This window comes from Schistosoma haematobium, chromosome 1 (genome assembly GCF_000699445.3).
Source record: "Schistosoma haematobium chromosome 1, whole genome shotgun sequence".
Classification (NCBI taxonomy): Eukaryota; Metazoa; Platyhelminthes; class Trematoda; order Strigeidida; family Schistosomatidae; genus Schistosoma; species Schistosoma haematobium.
In genome coordinates this window covers 34,786,313-34,805,873 of record NC_067196.1, presented here as the reverse complement: position 1 = coordinate 34,805,873, position 19,561 = coordinate 34,786,313, and the positions used below count along the sequence as shown (strand labels likewise).

General features: G+C 32.8%; 1 protein-coding gene across 1 annotated transcript in view; it reads left to right on the top strand.

The window, feature by feature from the left end:
* Positions 1-6,723, top strand: part of MS3_00010108 (uncharacterized protein) — a gene marked incomplete at its 3' end in the record, with an annotated part of 49,010 nt that extends 42,287 nt beyond the window's left edge. Inside the window, exons 17-20 of the mRNA XM_051218450.1 lie at positions 385-846; positions 1,673-2,014; positions 5,769-5,991; positions 6,713-6,723. Coding sequence (XP_051073840.1) covers positions 385-846; positions 1,673-2,014; positions 5,769-5,991; positions 6,713-6,723 — 1,038 coding nt within the window. The remainder of the gene's footprint in view (positions 1-384; positions 847-1,672; positions 2,015-5,768; positions 5,992-6,712) is intronic.
* Positions 6,724-19,561: the final 12,838 nt, after the last annotated feature.

The window sequence follows — 19,561 nt, the reverse complement described above, 5'->3', positions numbered from 1 at the left end:
TTGAATCAGGGCTTACCAACTTCCCTATGTGAAGGCTCAGTGTCCACCAAACCGGTTAAAGTCCCGGATATTCGCTTTTCGTTTTCTCAATGTCGTAAACAATACCCCAGCCATTAGAAGGCAATAAGTAGAACTTCCCTGGTAATGACTATATGACGTCATTTTGGGAGAGATTGAACTCTCCTTATCTTCACTCGTACCAGCGCATTCGGGGGCATTAAATCAATAAAAAGTATCTCTTTAATGATTATTAAATCTATTTATTTATCTTAATCCATTACATTGTAAACTCGTATTCTATTTGGTCAACATCTTATTCTGATAGGAACTGCTTACAATAAAATATGGTCTATCTTTGATATGTCTCTATCTTTCTTTCTTTAGGCTGGTTTTCTCCCTTTAGATGTTCAGAATAAATTACTCACTCTTCTACAACAACAACAGGTTCAAAACCAACCTCCTCACCTATCAGCTCAAGAATTACCGTTCAATTTCACAGGGACAAATACCACATTTCCTACTTGTGTAGCCGTAAATAATAGTACTAATCAAATTTTAAATGTCCACCCTTCATCAAGCAGTTCGAAACTGCCTATTCCTTCTAATTCGAATTTCGCTTCTTTAAATCGGTTTATTGTCACAGCTTCTAATATATCAACGTCTAATCCGATATGTACTGCTATAACCTCCAGTTCAACACATGACCATGTAGCATTACCTGTTGATGTGACTAAAGATATTAACAACGTTGAATATCCCCTTAGTAGTCTACCAACTGAACAGCCAAGCATCACTTCAACAAGGCCTGTGAATGCATCAGGAACAACCGTTGCTAACAAGTTTACAGTACGTTGATGTACTTATTATTTCTAAAAGCATTTTATTCGGAATCTGGATGTGTATTTATACTCTAGTTCCTAATGATTTTTAAGTAATCTCTTTAATAATTACACAGAAAAGGATTTCAAATTTTTTTTGACAATTGCAAAAACTGAGGAACTTCATCAGTTGTTTAGGGCTATCTATCGGAATAACTTACTGTGTAGAAAGTCTATTCCAACTGGATCAAAATTTTAACTGAGGAACGTAATTAATTTCGGTGGTTTATGGATAGGACAACCATCGACTTTCTATGTTGTTAAAAACTTCGAACATGTGCTTTCTCTTTTGCTTTCCCATCCCAGACTCATTGTTGGCGAATCTGAGGAAGTCTGTTCACATGAATCGAGCAAAACTTTTGAGGTCTAGAAAATTGTGTATGAAAATTATGAAACGATTTTGCGGTCGAAGTTTTTAACTTTTATGACGTCCAGGAATGTTTTGAACATTCAGTCAGCTACAACGTAGGACCAGGCACATATGTGTATCGGTCCAAGTTGCCATACCTCATGTTTTGAACAAGCGAAATAGGAATAATGTAAGTGTATTGTCATAAATGGGGGGTACTTTAAAGCTAGTATGATTTTCGTGCTCTATAGTTAGTAAAATAAATAATTTCATAACTTTAGTTTAAGTATTTATTTGACAGAGTATGTGTTTAACTGTCAAATGAATCTGAAGCAGTAATTATGTTAGTCTAATTATTCGTTATTTTTCATAAGCAATTGGATAAATGAATGCTTTTTTATTTCGATTACTGGTATGAAATTTTACGTTTTTATGTAAAATTCAGGTGGCTCCTGCAAATCTGGAAGATGATGATACAGGTGCTTCGACGATCCCTCAAATATCTGGACCCAATCAATTGCATCAAGCTCCACCTCCAAGACCGCCTAGACAACAACGTGCCTATGCTGCTTCAGTAGTTGGAGTACACGTAACAAATGATTCACCAGGGCATGCATCGATGGCGGTTAGTGGGACAAATGTCAGTTTGATACCTAATATGAATCAAGCTATGCCTAGTAATGGAACAGTTACAAATGTCAATGTAGGACTTAATATGAATCAGCCTCCGCCTATCGGATCAGCGACAAATGTCAAATCAACTTCTAATGTTCCATCAGCAAACAAGGCAATTCCCTTAAAATATCTTGTTTGTTTCATTGTTTTCGTTTATGTAATCTATATGTATGGGCTGATATCGTGTTTCGGTGTACTGGTTATGTATTTCTCATATAAGAATATTCTGGAAATTCGTCAAATGGTTACTAAATTAACGGTCTAATTTTTGTGAATAAGCGTCAGTTTTTCGTTTCATCTTACAGTTTTGTCATCATAATGATCCATGTCTAGTCTTCTTTTTCATGTGATCATTCTCTTAAATTCTGTTAGCTTTAGGGATTTTATTGACCTAGCTTCTGGTCAATAATGTTCGTGTGTATGTAATTAGCGATTCATTCGCCATTTTTGGTAGCTTCTTCGGCCTGCATGAAAATTTGATGTATTAAATTACATATTATAGATTGCATAATTCAAATGTAGAAGTTTATATCAAATATCCCCATATTGACCAGAAAAATAATTGCAAACTCTAGATTGGTAGTTTTAAAATAACAAATACATCTGTGCATGGTTATTAAAAGTCATATGATACAATCAGTTGAATTTTAAGGGCTACTGAATTTTTGTGAAAGGTTTTCATCTCTTGGTTGTTATTTTGGTTTCCGTGAACATGATATAAGGGTATGAATAGACTTTTCGAAAGTCATTTAATTATCTTTAATTTTATCACGTCGTGGTTTTAACATTGTGAAACAATTAACTACCATTCAAATTTATTGTTTTAGTAGATAGTTCCAGTTGTATTAAAAATATCTTTATGATATTTTAGTTTACAGAAGCGGTTTAACCAACTCAGAATTCAGTCGACTTAGAATTCTTTATTGTACGCTCTCCATTGTCTCTCTTGACAGTCGCCCTAGCTTTTGGCCAATGTAGATACTGGTGTCTTTTATTTGAGTGAACACACTACTATCTAGCCATGTTTGTTTTCACATTATGCATGTTTTCTAACAGCAAGATTCGGATAAGATCTAATTACATATTTTATACATAATATATAATACTTTATACAATCCATACTATATAGTGAATATCACTTTCTTTTCTTCGTGAAAACAAAATCTACTATTATCTTTCTACATCTTGTTATACTTTTCTGTCGTAGCATTTCTTTTATATTTCTGTCTTACTTTTGTTTTCCTTTAATGATTAAGCTTCAATTGTTTTCTGCCAAATGATTCTTATGTAGAAAAATTGTGCGTAGTTTGCGTAAGGACCTAGAAGCCTGGTGGTCGAAACGTAGTTACAAGTCGGAAGCAGTAGCTGGACCTGATAACTATCGGAAACTCTTTCAACTCATTTGAGTCACTGGCTGCAAGAAGTCTTGTGGTAATGAAACAATCTCAAAAGCTGATAGGATGTGTTCTTCGAAGAATAGTCCCACTGATCTGCCGCCTCGGTGATATCGATCGAACTGTCCTGTCCTTCATAGCCGGTGGCGACTGACCTACCTAAAGGGGTGGAATTTCATAAGGAGATTTGACTCTCGATGCGTCACAAATCATCGGGCCTTAATGACTTACATGTGGCCTTTTTAAGGATGCAACAACTGTCAAGAGATAAGTTAACTTCCGTCTGCGTCCAATCAATTGGTTTCTGTCATAGTTAGCATATTGTCCAAAACCTGTGAAACATTAGTTATTCTGGTCGAGGATGTGTTGACCATATCTTCACCTTTCATTAAATACCGGAAGACCTCCATACTTATCACAGGCTAACAATCACTGTGTTTCTTGACATCAAGGCTGCCCTCGAATCAGTGGACAAGACGATTCATTGATGGGTATATATAATGATGGAGTTGATCTGTCACTTGCAGATAAGCGTTTTGACCTTGATTATGTGGCAATATTTCTTGCTTTATGATGATACCTAAACCGTACAATCTGTACATGATCTTTAGGTTGTTAATACTTATACACATGGCATGTGCGTTGCACCTTCTAGGTGTGGAACGCTTTGAGAAGGCTGGCAGGAGCTTGTATCTACGTTCACTCTTTATATTGAGCAGTTAGAAGCAGTCGAAAAGTTCGTGTATGTAAATAACTGTGTAAGTGTTGGTGGTGACGTGACTGATGAGATCGATCTACGTATGGTTAAAGCCAGAGTGGTCTGTGCCATTCTGGTCCATCTCTGACTCTGCGATCTTATTCTGTCTGTAAAACGTCAGACTTAAAATGCGTCGGTGAGAGAAGTTTTGCTTTATACTTGTGAAACCTGAAGTCTTCGGGTTGAGGACGTTATGTAACTTCTGTGATTGATCCATTGTCTCCAAACGTTTACCGACATTTATTAATAATGTCATGCTAGTGATACAGTTGTTTGTCAACGTGTGTTTTGGTACAGTGACGATAGTTCAATTGGTGTTACCAGCCTAAAACACCGACTTTGGTGGCTCAGACATATACTACAAATGTTATCTAAGCGAATTGTACATCGTGCATTATCTGTTCACACTGGAACTGATTGGGAAGAACAGAGAGGTGGTTCGTTTATGTCATGACACCGTGTTGTGAGAGGAAGATGTACTTGACCGGCTTCTGTCAGTCGATCACGACCACCCTTTTTTGGGGTCTTAGAGACTCAGAAAAAAGCCATTGGCAGTCCTACTGTAATTGCGTTTTACTTTCTTCATAAAAGTTGAGAGAGCATTTTTGACTGTGAGGATTCTTCCTGATTATATTTGTCTTGATTGTACTGCATCTCTGATTATTTCTCTTAGTTCTCATTCACTTATTTTTATTGATTTACTGTTTTTATAATCATGCTTACCTTCTATCATCTATCTCTTCACAATCTCATTTCTTTATTGTATGTCACATCACTAATTTAGTATCAATTTGTCAAACAATCAATTGTTCCATTATATATATATATATATATATAGCTGACAGGAAGTCTGAATTTGTTTTCTTGCACACTTCCATTATTTTCAATTTCGGTCTGTAGAACAATGGATATAGTAATGCTGTAAAAAAGAATATTCACCTATCATGCATATAAAGTGAGTCGGCGAATTGGTGGTTTATTTGAACAAATAAAAAACAATGTACCTTAATTGTTCATTATGTGGTTCAGACAACGATTATCATTCATTTTCAAGTTAACCAGTATTCTTCTTACTGCTCTGATTAGTGTAATTATTGTGTGTATATTTTCAATGTATGTGGAATAGGTGTTCGTTGTTTTCTTTTGTGATTATAACTAGACGTTCGATAATGATAATGGTGATGTATTCAATCGTTATTTTTCTAAAATTCGATTACAAGACATATTCTTAAAGAGATTCTTTTAATACTAAGATATTCCGGTAGAAATATACAACATTGTGTGAAATTATGAAATGACTACCAACATTAAGCATTATATGTATTAAAACTTTTAATAAGCTATCTGTAGAGCAGATTATTTTTTAAATTTTGATTGTCTAAGACCACATTGTATGACGACAAAACAAATTATTATTGCCAGCATATGCGTAACTGTGGTAATGTTTAAAGTAGACAGTCACCTAATTGATCACTTCTCTTAACAGCATAATGGAAAATAAACAATCTAGCATGACGTATGTGATGTGCTATGCCAATTGTACAAAACTGATTATTTATACTATTTGACATTTTTACATATTGGTTATATCAAAGGGAAATAATGTTACACTTTGTTAAGTACCAGTATAAATTCTTATCTCTACGTAGATTTTGTGATAAATGTAGTTATGCTTATCTATGCTATATTGTCCGTTATTTTACTCTTTTCCTTAGATTGAGAATATACCCTTACAAACTGGCCCATCAACTGTAACTTTTCCAACTACTACATTAACCGTTACGCTACCTCGAACTCAGAACCTTCCTCCTCATCAAACTAAGTCATCTGTTCCGAATATAACAACTGCCATTCCGTCAAATGTAGTTCATTTATCTACTTCTGTAATTCCTGCCTCTAATGTAACTAATCCAATTCAATCTGGATCTCAAATTTCAAGTTAGTGGAATATTTTTCGTTCTCCAGAGGCCATAAGTTTTGCGTTTTTCTCATCAAAGTGAATTAAGTTAGGATTCATGAGTATGTTTTTTAAAACTAAATTGTTTGTGTATTTATCAAGAAAAAGAATGTCATATGTTATTATTTTTGTTCACACTTCTACAGTTTTTTTTCGTAATAACTAACCATTTAACAATTCATTTAGGGAAGTGTTTTAATTTTACATAATTTTGTGTTTGTATACTTATTCGAATTTAAATATAACGATTCGGTTATTCTTATAATTTGCTGCTCCTCAATTATATCGTAGCTCAGATAAATTATTAATAAGTCTTAAATACTTCAATTATATTCATTAGATTTAATTAAATGATTCTGCTGCACGTTTTTTCTATGTTAACCATTACCAAGAAATTATCCTGCTAATATGCGCGCATTTGATGAAGTGGTTACACCATATCAGTTTCTATCGTAAGAAGTTTGCTTCTGATCTAGAGTTAATTAATTTTCACAAAACAATGTAACAGTTGTATTAGCTAATTTTGTATTTGACTCTAGTACTTCATTGTGCTACTCAATGTAAAAGTGAATAGAACTTATAATTCATGCACCAGTGGTCTTGTAATATAATTATATAATTATCGATTTGGAAACGTAATATTTTGTAAGGCCCTTGATTGACCTATAATAATTCTTTTATTTTCAATTTTTTTCTATTTAGCTACAAAGTGAATCAGCTTCTATAGGCAGGAGCCAGGATATTTTGTCTTAACAAACATCTCTTGATAGCGGTAGTATTGATATTTGTAACATCAGCGTTTTAATGTTTTGGTCGTCTGAACATAATTCGGTACGATATACATGCTTATTTTTCAATCACCAAATATATTTCGACAGCCCGGTGTTTTAACGGCTTTTTTCTTCAGGTGTTATCAAATTCGAGCTATATCCATCTCTTTATCTCTATATATAGTTCAATGATTTTTCATCTATTTACATTTGCTGCAATACAGATTTTTGTTCTTCTCTATTTGTGCGTTCATTGAACAAATTGAACAGATATTGTCCTGCGTCTTTCCATACGATCTCTTTACTTTGCCTTTTTTGTTGCACATCAATGAGAACAAAAAACAATCAATCAAACAAACAGAACAAAATGGATCATAATGTGTGGCTTTTTTCTATTTGCCTCTCTCTTTCTCTAATTTCTGCTTTCGAGCTTCCAACTTTGTTGTCCTCTTATACGCCTTTCATTTATTCAGTCTTATGTGTTACGCTTTTTGATCTTGTTTGTTGGTTATTGTTGACTAAGTAAAAAGAGATAAACGTATGCTTGCTTTGTTTTATTCTCATACTACATACAATCATTCCAGAATTACACTGTTTATTCTGTTTTGCATCTCTCTATTATATATATATATATATATATATATATATATATATATATATATATATATATATATATATATATATATATATTTGCATGTATAAATAAATACTTGTTCAAAATATCTTGCTTGTTTGTTTTCATTGCTTTATTTTTGTTTTCTTAGTTCAATAGAGCTAATATGCTGTTTTTGTTAAGTATCTATCGAAAGTTAAACAAAAGCCAATCAAATTTCATTGCTTATACTTACGGTCATAATTAGTTCTGTCCTTATATTACTTTATTTTTTTCTTCCTTTGCTCTGTTTTTGGATTCTTCATTTCATACACTCCTTTTGTTATTCGTTTCTGTTGTTACATTTTTCACTATGCATCAACATATTGAGTTTTTTTCTTGACCATAGCTTAATTGACAAACTATTATCCTGTCTTATAGGTGGACCTTTCACAGTTTCTCTTGTTTTCATTTTTTAAATTAAAAGGATTATTGTTGATCAATGAATTGCTTTTGTATTGTTTTCAATGCGTATTGTTGATGAAAACGATGGTAATTTTAACTCATCAAGTTTACGTGGTTTATGCGCTAAGTTATTAGTCCTAATCTGTTTGTGAATGTTGTCCAGAATGGAATATTGAAGGGGTGGTTTTGAATGTGGAGCATGTTGGATAAATACCTAATTTACAAACACGCCGCTTTCCCATATTTTAAAAACATGGATAGATATGTTACGTTTATAGTATGAGGGTACAATTGATTATCCGTTTATTCGTTTTAGTTCTCGATTCATTTAGTTTTTTGTATTTAGAAGAAGAAACAGAAGTTTAATTCGTACATAGTTTATGAGTCAGTGTTGATTGAAATTAGTGTAAGATATTTATTATCAATTACTCATGTTTTTGTTTGTTGTAAAGCCTTTGTTAAAAGTGAATAATTTGTATTTTACAGTTATATTAACAAATCTGAATCGAATTTGTACAGTTGTAAATAGAAATATATTTTTTAGTCATGATACAATGACTACGTTCATAGTAATTCCGTTGACTAATAAAGACAGCATTACTATTGAAAATGTGAGTCGTTACGTTAAGTGACTATCATCTTAGTGTTGGTGTATTTGTTAGCTCAAATCAATGTTTTTTTCCGTATGTTAATGATAGAACTTGGTTACGATCGTAGTCACCTTAAAATGCACTAGTTATATAGAATGCTTTATTTATTTCAGTTTCTCCAAATAACGTGATTTAGTTAAAAGTAGGTAGTTATATTGCCTACGTAATTATAGAAAATATTTCTGATGATCCCTGTTTCGATTTTGTATTATTTGATCTAACATCCAAAATAAACATTAATACACTCGTAGGTTATACCAACCCACGTGTCAAAGAAGGCCAAATACACAGGTTTTATCGAAAACCAAATAATATTAATTACAGTATTCATAGTTCATCTATATTTCTAGGCTACCAGACTAGGATTTTTTAAAATTGAGATCATGAACTGATTGATGTTAGACCACCACAATTGAAAACCGGGAAGCACTGGATGGCCGTTTTGTCCTATTGTGGGACTCCTCAGCAGTGCGCATCCACGATCCCGTTCGCGAGATTTGAACCCAGTGCCTTCGGTCTCGCGCGCGAACGCTTAACCAACTGGACCACTGAGCCGGCATCCAATGGTGATAATGAAACGGCCGTCCAGTGCTTCCAGGTTTTCAATTGTGGTGGTCTAACATCAATCGGTTCATGATCTCAATTAAAAACTTAATAATCTCCACAACCCCTATACTAGTTACCAGACTAGGAGTTATGTTAACTCCAGTAATCTTCGTACTCATTAACGTCTGCCCACATTTTCACTTCATTTCTTACATGCCCTTGTAAGGTTTTATGGTTTCCTCAATATATAAAGCGTATTTCAAAGGTTTCTCTTGGATTGAGTGGAAAAAGGCGTTGAGAATGTTTTAGACGAAGTTTTTTGTCTTCATTTAATGAAACCAACTGATAAATTCCATGGAATGAAAGTAAGGGACTCAACTATTTATTCTTACTAGGGTCTTATCAAGTCTATTCACTTCTACCTTGAAATATTTTTAGTGGCAGTCTTTTTAACTCATCCGAACAATCATAGATCAATCCTTTTAGTGATTATTTTTGATTATAAAAGAATACTTAACGATATTGTCGTCAATATATTCCAATTGTACTTATAATTGAGAAAATATACTTTCTATCATAAATTATTCTCAAGGTATATACAGGGAAAATACTACAGCTGTTTCAAAAATCTTTTACTTACTGTTGTCATTTCATGATTTATTTAATACGTTTGTATACTCTGGATGAGTAATATATATAAGAATAAATAATGATCTTTGTCTGGTAGTCTGTGACCTTATTCTATATCTATTTTATGTCCTCTGTAAAGTATGACTTAAGCAGTAATTTGATTTCTTTGATCAGTTTTTTCTAACTTCCATAAAGTAATGAAAAAAAAAAACAACAACTTATAGACGTATTTATTCATATATCAATCTTTGATCAATAGAATGTATGAGATTGTGTTGTCATTTTGTAGTGACAAGAATTCTATCAATCACATATCTGACATCGAATTGCCAAAAATTAAATTATACATTAATAGTAGAATATAATGAGAATGACGAATTTGGAAAATATACCGTGATAAGTTTTTTTTTTAATATCCATAGATGATAACTTTTTGTTGTTATTGTTCAACACAAATTAAGTAATTGAATAGCTGATTGTTATTAGGCATTGAAATGTAATTGATCCGATTTTATATTTAATTATGTCATATGAATGAATAATTTAATTAGAGTGCACATTATTGACATTCTCTTAACAAGAAAGAAAAATGTATTTATAAGGAAGTTATTGTTGTTTTGATTTGCTTAATGATTCATCCGTATTCACGTTGATGTCATTATATTGAACATGCTAAAATAGAAAGAAATGTTTCTTATCAATGTGAAAGTAAAGTGTGGTTGGATTATTTCCAAATTACGAAGTGTTTTGTATTTGAAAACATTTCCTGGCAATGAAAATGTATAACATATATATAATTTTTATCTAAAATACTTTTGGTATAACTCAGAAATACTTTTTACTGAAATAACTACTGAAAATCAATAAAGGAGGTCTGTTTCGCCTATCGGTGGGACTTCTTAATAATGATTATTTAAATCTGAGAACATTCAAGATTCGTAGTGATCCTTCATTACTATGAGTTAACTGACGTCAATTGGTCCACATCTACAAAATCAGTCGGTTTGAAACACTGTGCTCCACACAGTGCTACCGAAATACTCTGCATTTTATCAGCGTCTTCACCAAACAGGATTATATCGTCTGCGTATTCTAAGTCAATAAGCGGACCTTATGGTAGGAGATCGATCCCCAGAAATTTAGTCAACGAGATTTATTTCCAGCAGTAGGTATATGATGAGATTGAACAAAAATGGACAGCCTTGACGGACACCACTTGAGATTGCGAAATCAGATGACGGTTTGCCATAAACTCTGACTCGACTGGTAGTGTTCGAGTAAAGAATCTTTACAAGGTTTATGTATTCCTAAGGTACACTTTTCAATGACAGACAACGCCACAGTACCTCTTGGTCGACAGAGTCAAATGCTACTGTTAAGTCAATAAAAACTATCATTGTTGGAAGCCGATAAGCGTGTCTGTGTTCTGGAGCCTGACGAATGGTGAATATGTGGTCAATGCAGCCACAACCAGGTCTGAAGTCAGTCTGATTTTCTCGTGTTTGCGGTTAGTTCACGAGTCTTTGTTAAGCGCTATGTTGATCAAACTAATCCCTATATGGTTATCACAGGATGATTTTTGATCCCTTCTTATATATTGAGACCAATTAGAAGGGATTACATTCAGTTCCCAGATTTTATCTAGAATACTGTTATAAGTATTACAGGCCAACAGTTCTAGTGTTACTTGTTATTAGTTCTGCCTTAGACTCATTGGACAGGACTGCCATCTGGGATTGTTTTTTGAAAACGTTTGTGACTGTGATGTTTATTAACATCTTGAAAGGTTTGTACACGAACACAGACAAATTGAGGACATACAATCACCTCTCTCCATTGTCCAATTCAGGTAGTGGGGTGAGGCAGGGTTGCTTAATCTCACCATTGCTCTTCAACTTTGCTATCGATGACTTTCTGGAAACAGCTCTGATAGATGTAGGTAATGCTGGTGTGCTTCTGTTGCCTGTAGAAAGACTTCTCGACCTTCAGTATGAGGATGATATTGTCTTACTGTACGATGATACTCAAGCCATGCAATCCGCACTCGATCAGTTATCAATAAGTGTCCATAGGTATGGTATGTGCTTTGCACCTTCGAAGTGCAAAGTACTTTTACAAGATTGGCAGGACCCTGATCCTGACCTCACTCTGTGTAGTGAGCATGTAGAAGTAGTCGAGAAGTTCGTTTATCTGGGTAGCTATGTAAATACTGGTGTCAGCGTGAGAGATGAGATCGATTCATGCGGCTTATGTCAACCTGGACCATCTTTGGCGTCTTCGTGATTTTATTCTGGCTGTAAAAGATCGGATCTACGACGCATCGGTGAGAGCAGTTTTGCTCTATGCTTTTGAAACCTGGTCCTCCTGAGTTGAGGATGTTACACGACTCTCTGCGTCTGATCTTCGTTATCTCCGAAGGATTGCTGGCATCCAGTGGCAACACCATGTTAGTAATGCAGAGGCTCGGCATCGTGTGTTCGAGCTCTGAGACAATAATTCAATTGGTATCACTATCTTGAAACATCGACTCCGGTGGCTCGGATATGTTCTATGAATATCGTCCCAGAACAGCGGTTAGGTGATCAGTGTGTGTCATGGTATGAAAGAAAGCTGTACAGAACTGGCTTCTGTTGGTCCTTCACGACTTCCTGGTTGGGTCCTAAAAATGGTGAAATAGAGTTGGTAGACGTTATCAGATACGGTTTAGAGTAGAATCTAGTGGCAATCCTGCTGTAACTTTCTTTTATTTTCTCCATAAAATAATAGACGTAACCTCTTTAACTGAGAAAATTTCTGGTTGTACCTTTGGTAACTGAACTGCCCCTCCCATTATTACGATTATAATTATTATTACTCACTTTCATGCACCAATTTCTGTTCATTATTGTTGTTCTTTTTCTTATATGTGCTTTATATTCTCTATCTCTTCACATTCTCACTGTTATTGCGTGGCGCATATGTATTTGATGCACCTTTGTACCAATCTTTATGTGTTCATATAAATAAACAAATAAGAATCTTGTATTAAAAAGGAAATTTGAATCAGCTCATTAAATAGCGATTTGGGCGTTAGGTGCGAAAGTTACTGAATACAAGTCTCAGTTTGAACATCAAAGAGAGGAATTAAAAGTGTTAAACAAAAAAATCTTCAGGAAACAATCAAGAAAGTTGCATCAATAGGTTTTAATGTGAATGAATTCACCTTTTTCAGATAAAGAGGAGTCATATATGTAGCCTTTTTCGAAGATTTCCAATTAAACTCTAACTTTTTGTTTATTTACCTTATCAAAGCGTCGATAAAAAAAGTTCCATTCTTATATTTGAAAAAAAATGACAACCATTTTGTGCAATAATTTTTCGATCAAATGCATGCGTAAACCCAGTGGTTATGCCCATTTGTAAATATAACTTTGGTTTCAAAAACTTTTTATGTTTGTGATACATCTCGATTATACTAGTAATTTTATTCGAATAGAAAATCCGATTAGAAAAGTTGACATTTCATTAAAAAGATAAAATAACATGAATTCAGTGTTAGTATGTGGTGCAAGGAGACTCACGTTCGGTAAACCAATTTATTTCTTTTTCATGACATTGAAGTTGTATGCTATTAAATTAATCTTTTAACGACATTATTTTGGAAAACAGCAAGCCTAATATAACCATCTATTCTTTACAATCAAAGATCTGGCGATGAAAGTCATTCAACCGTTTCAACTTTATCAGTTAATTTAATTTTAGCATGAATGAAGAGGACTGTTTCCAGATGAATATTACAAATAATGTCAACATCACTTAGAATAATTTTATTTAAAAATCAACATGAGAACATAACATTGTGTTATGCTATAATTAGTTCATCAGAAAGGGGGGAAAACATACTATCACTTCTAATTTCCGTAAAGTTTGTTATCAAACTCAAATTACTTATTAACTTTCATTCGACTTACTACTGTTGTACGTTTTTAAATAAGATCTTCACTATTTAAGTAGATATGTTTATATTCATGGAGTAACGTATCAATGTTATTCCATTCGATTAGGTAAGACGAATATGTTTGGACATTGTCTTTTACAAAATTTATCAAGCAAACCATGTAGATGAATTTGAAAGCTGTGAATATCTGCGTTAATGATCCTTGAACGATTAAGGAAAAAAATTCCATTCGGGTGTATTATAGACGTTATCTTTAGGACAATTTATGTAATACTTCTGTGCTCTATAGTAAAGTATATGTGTTATATGAAAAAGGATTAGAACAATCAATACAAATCATCAAGTGATCAGTTTATTTAAAGTCCTGTAGTTTGTGTTTCATAAGGATTAATATCATATTCATAAAACATTGCTTAATCCGAAGCTGTCGGAACAAGGTTCAGTCATTTACAAGGAGATATTGTAAAAAAACTTAGAAGATATCAGTCACTTTAGACTAAATAATGTATTCTTAATTTAATTTGTTAATTACTAATATATTCCCAAGTTCATAATTTACTCACTTTCACTCTTATTTCATTATGAGTGAATTTATGGATTCAGGGCATTCGCTGTACTGGAGAGATTATCGGCATTCAGATTGATAAGGATATTCATTATTTTTTGGAATGAAATATGGTTGAAAGAAATAATTGGAAGCATATCATGATAAATATTTTTCGATTTAGATGGGTTCTTTGGGGAGGGGGCAATTGTGTATAATTTAAAAAGAATAAAAAAAACTATGAACCTTTGGATTTTAACGCAGTAATTGGATGGTATTTTGATTAGTGAAAAACTATAGCTTCCTGAGTTTGATTACATGTTAAATCATTGACATATTATGTCATTACTTTCTATAATTCCCCAAACGTTTCCTGCATATTAAACTACTTGTTAACTGGGAATTTCTTAAGGACTGTTTTTTTTTAATTTTTGATCCTTTAAGATTATAATTATACGTGTCGACAATGGACTATTAATACATTAACATCAATAGTTTAACTAATCAAAGTAAGAAAATATTTTAAAACTTTTAGAAATTCATAACAAAAGAATAATCAATCTAAAATAATAAAAAAGTTTACGTACCGTGTAAAATTGCATTTCTTGTTTGTTTTTAAATGAGAACAAAACAAAGAATACAAATGAGTAAATCAAAGTGTGAATAAATCACAATAACAACAACTAAAAACATAGAAATTTTTAATTTACAAATATCGATCCATCTAGAAGGGTAATCTAAAGTTGTCTTAACAATTTCATGATGTATATATATATATATATATATATATATATATATATATATATATATATGCATACTGCATCTAAATAGTTCATATGAATGAATAGATGCTAAAACATACGTATACCAATGTATAAAGTAGTATGGAGACAATTATCCGAGTTAATCTGTATGATCGAGATTGAAACTAATGGACAAGCTAAAATTTTATCATGGGATAATAATAGTAATCATTCAAATCAGTCAGATGAAATACAATTTCGTGTGAAAATCTCTCCTAATGAAGGATTATACGCTCATGCTGAATATGAATTTGAGGTTAGTAATATTAAATGATTTTAAACTGTTCATTTGTTAGATATTAATTCTTTAATAATACTAAGTGTGCTAAGGTTTTCATAGTCTGTTATCTTTTCACGTAACACATAGACCCTTTATTATTTTAATGATTCCAATGTATAGGATAGTCTTAGTATCCATACTAGTATATCATTCAATAATAACTATAATTATTTTATCTATTTATTTCATACTAATCTATAGAATTAAGTGATAATATCCTCCAGTATGGTACTAGGTTAAAATACTTTGAATATTATGCTGAATATTATCAACTTTATTATGATTACAAATAAGTCTTACTAATGAGTGTGATGTAGAGCAAAAAACTAGATTTATGATTCTTTGTTGATTGTTTCTTTTTAAAAATCTTCGAACACAAGTTAATAACTAGTATAAATGTTTTATTTGGAATACGTCAATCAAGCTAAAAGTTAATAAAACATTGAGTAAATTTATTTGTACAATAGAATTGTGACAAGTATACATATTTATTAGTTGAATTCATGAGTCAAATGAAACTAGTTCACCATGGAAGACCTAGAAGCACTGACGGCCGTTCCGTCCTAGTATGGGAATCCTCAGCAGTGCGCACCGATGATCCCGTCCCGAGAGATTCAACGGTAGACAATGGCTCACTTTCGTGGATTGGTTGGAAATAGGCATTAGCACCATTGGGTGCAGGCTTAATGGTTTAGTGGTTAAGCGCTCGTACTCGAGACCGATAGGTCTTGGGTCCGGTTACGAACTGCTGAGGAGTCCCACAATAGGACGAAACGGCTGTCCAATGCTTCCAGGTTTTCCGTAAGGGTTTAGCTTCAATCGACTAACGAATCCAACTATTAAATTACTAAAATATCAAAAAACATTTTCTCTGAATAAAATATACATATGTGCATCAATGTTCAGTATCATTAAGTTTATTAAGTACAAAAATAAGTAATGAGGTGAATTCTTAAACTGTTGAGAATGTATAGAATTTCTATAATGCATAATTTTGTTCACTTTGAATTCATGTAACATTAGTTTTATCTGTAAATAATATATATCGGTGTGAGGTTGTTTAGGTAGTTGAGTTTTTTTTTATTAAGATCATGAACCGATCAATGTTATAACATCATTGGAAACCTGAATGCACTGGACGGACTTTTCGTCCTAGTATAAGACTCCTCAACAGTGCTCATCCTTAATCTCGCACACGGAACTCAATCAATAATATATTTATCTGTGAAAATTATATCGAATTGCCTGAAAAATTGAAAAAAGACATTTTGATATGAAATCTGTTAGGCTTGATTTTTAAGTCTCTATGATTTTGATTAAGTTGATACATAGTTTTGAGTTACATGAATAGTTAAATTTTTAAAGAGATCAATATATGACACAAACTATCCTTTAAATTGGTCTTTGTATTTCTTTCATTATATATTTATTGCTAATCAAGTGACCTAGTTTGTTGAATAAACATTGATATTCAAATACCAGAGTATTTTGTTCCTTAATCTTGATGATTCTATTCTTTGACATGAAATTATTTAGTTCCTGTATTATATTATCTTAACTGATTTCTAACTTGATTTGCTTGTTTTTTTCTGTTTGGTAAAACTCAATCGAGAATATAAGAATAAGCTTAGATTTTAGATTCATTAGAATAACAATATCATACTATTTATTTAATTGCCTTACCAACAATTAATCTTGATTCGTTCCCTTTACGATTTATCATAAATCCTTTCCCAACAATATTATACATCCATAAACTATAATCACTTTTAACAGTGTAAATTTATTATTATTATTGTTCGAGTAAGTAAATTGTTTTAGATAGAAACCAAATTAAATTAATGGTAATTTACAAGATAAAAGAAAGATAATAACAGGCAGAATATAATTAGTAAACAATCACATATATTTCATACACATAGTTCCCTTTATTATTTTAAAGAGAGTAAGAACAAAGGTTGGTGCAGAATAATATGAATTCATTTTATTTCGTTAGGTTCTCATCAGCTGCTTACAACCTAAAATATTTGAAATTTAACGTTATTATAGATATTGACATACTTATACAACAGAGGGCGATGAAGGATGAATATATGTAACATAATGTGGTAAAGATTTCGTTAGAGTTAATGAGGTCATCAAATTTTTTTTGTTTCGAATATATAGAGTTTGGGAGGGAAGGTTCCAGAAAATTGAAATAGTGATTAGAAATCATGGAATTAAAACACATTAGACGATTATGTAATGAAGTAACTGAAAATAGATTAATGTTAATAAAGAGAGATATGAATTGAAATTGGTCAGTTATGAGTGATGTAATTATAAAATTCAGAAAGAGTTGAAATGACGTAATAAAAATAAAATAAACGGGGTTGGGGTGAATGTTACCAGGGCAAGGAAAGATTTATTACTGTTTCTTTTTGTATACAAAGATCTGGTTTTAAACGTTTGATTGCTATTGCTTCGGCGAATTTCAAAAGGTTTGAATTTGATTGTTTGTTGATTACCCTGAAGGACTTCAGTATATCGACTTCGTGTCCTGTGTCAATGAGATGTCTTGCGACAGCGCTGCTGAATGCTTTTAGTCCGTTTGATCTCAAACTCTTCGGAATATGTTCTTTGAATCGGACGTAGGCTCTCTTTTCTGTTCTACCAATGTAACTGCTTTGGCAGATACACATAGAATCTACAAAGTTACTGGTTGAACGTTTGAGAACAGAAACTAATGCCTTTGATGAATTAGTTAACGGTATGAGTATCGTATGTCGCATAAAATTTATCAATTTTATCCAAGCATTGCAAAACAAAATAAGCAAGAACTTCCTCGTAACTTTGTCCAAGTCTCTATCAAAGGAACAACTTTGTTTCGGCTTCCCAGAAAACCCTGAAAATTCCCTCTACAATCTGTCAACAGTGAAGTTAAATCAGATAGAAACAGAAGCCTTGTCTCTTGGATTTAAATTTCATATCCCCAAAACACATGCCGAAAGAATCGACACAGAAACTCAATTTGAGAATTTATTTGATCAAATTAAAGAGTTGCACCCAGTTAGCGAAGAAAAGAAAGGCTGGTTTAAATCTAAACTAGTCGATATCGCAAACCAATACCTCGTCTCACCCACAACGCAATCTAAGCTGTTATCCAAAGAACACCTAACAGCACTACGAAATATTAAAAGAAATGATGATATAATGATATTACGGTCAGATAAAGGTTCAAGTGTTGTCCTAATGAACACAACAGATTATGTCTCTAAGATGAACTCCATTTTGAGTGACCACACGAGATTCAAGTTGGAAAAAAGTAACAAAGACTTAACTGACTCCACCGAGAAAAGAATCACGAAAGTACTCAGAGACCTACTGAAAAAGAAGATGATCGACAATTCTACTTACAATAACCTACGACCTCGTGGGTCTCGTTTGCCCCACATGTATGGTCTACCGAAAATACATAAACAAGATAATCCTCTTAGACCTATTATGTCAATGATCAATTCACCATACCACAAAGTTGCAAGATGGCTGGCAGATAAATTAGAACCACTTCGTCAACGATTAGCTGCTTATACACTGAAGGATTCATTTGTATTTGCTGATAGCATGAATCACATGAATATTGCTGGTAAGTTTATGGTTTCGTTTGATGTGACATCATTGTTTACAAAAATACCACTTCTTGAAACCATAGACATAATTTGTCAACATCCCGATATCCTACCTCTACCAGCAATAGAATTCAAACGTCTATTACTCTTGTGTACAAAAGATGTTCAGTTCCAGTTCAACAATACTATATACCGACAAACCGATGGTGTAGCAATGGGAAGTCCGTTAGGCCCCGTCCTAGCAGACATTTTCATGGCTAACCTCGAAAGAACCAAGCTCAAAGGAGCGATTGATGAAATGATGTATTATTCGAGGTATGTTGATGATACATTCATCTTATGTAATAATCAACAACATGCAACAAATCTGTTAAAGTTTTTCAATGAAGCTCATCCAAATATTCATTTCACTATGGAACATGAAAAAGAAAACATGTTCCATTTCCTCGATATAGCGATAAAACGAAGAAAGGATGGCACAGTTCAACGCTCAGTTTATAAGAAAGACACATGGAATGGTAATTATCTCAATTTCAACAGTTTTTGTCCAATCAATTATAAAAGGCGCTTGTTAAAACACTGTTTCATAGGACAGAAAGAATATGCACTGCAGATACAATAGAAGAGGAAATTATGAATGTTAAAAAGTGTTTAAGAAATAACGGATACCCATTGAAATTCATTGAGAAATATGGAAAACGTGAAGATAAAACACCCAAAGAAACT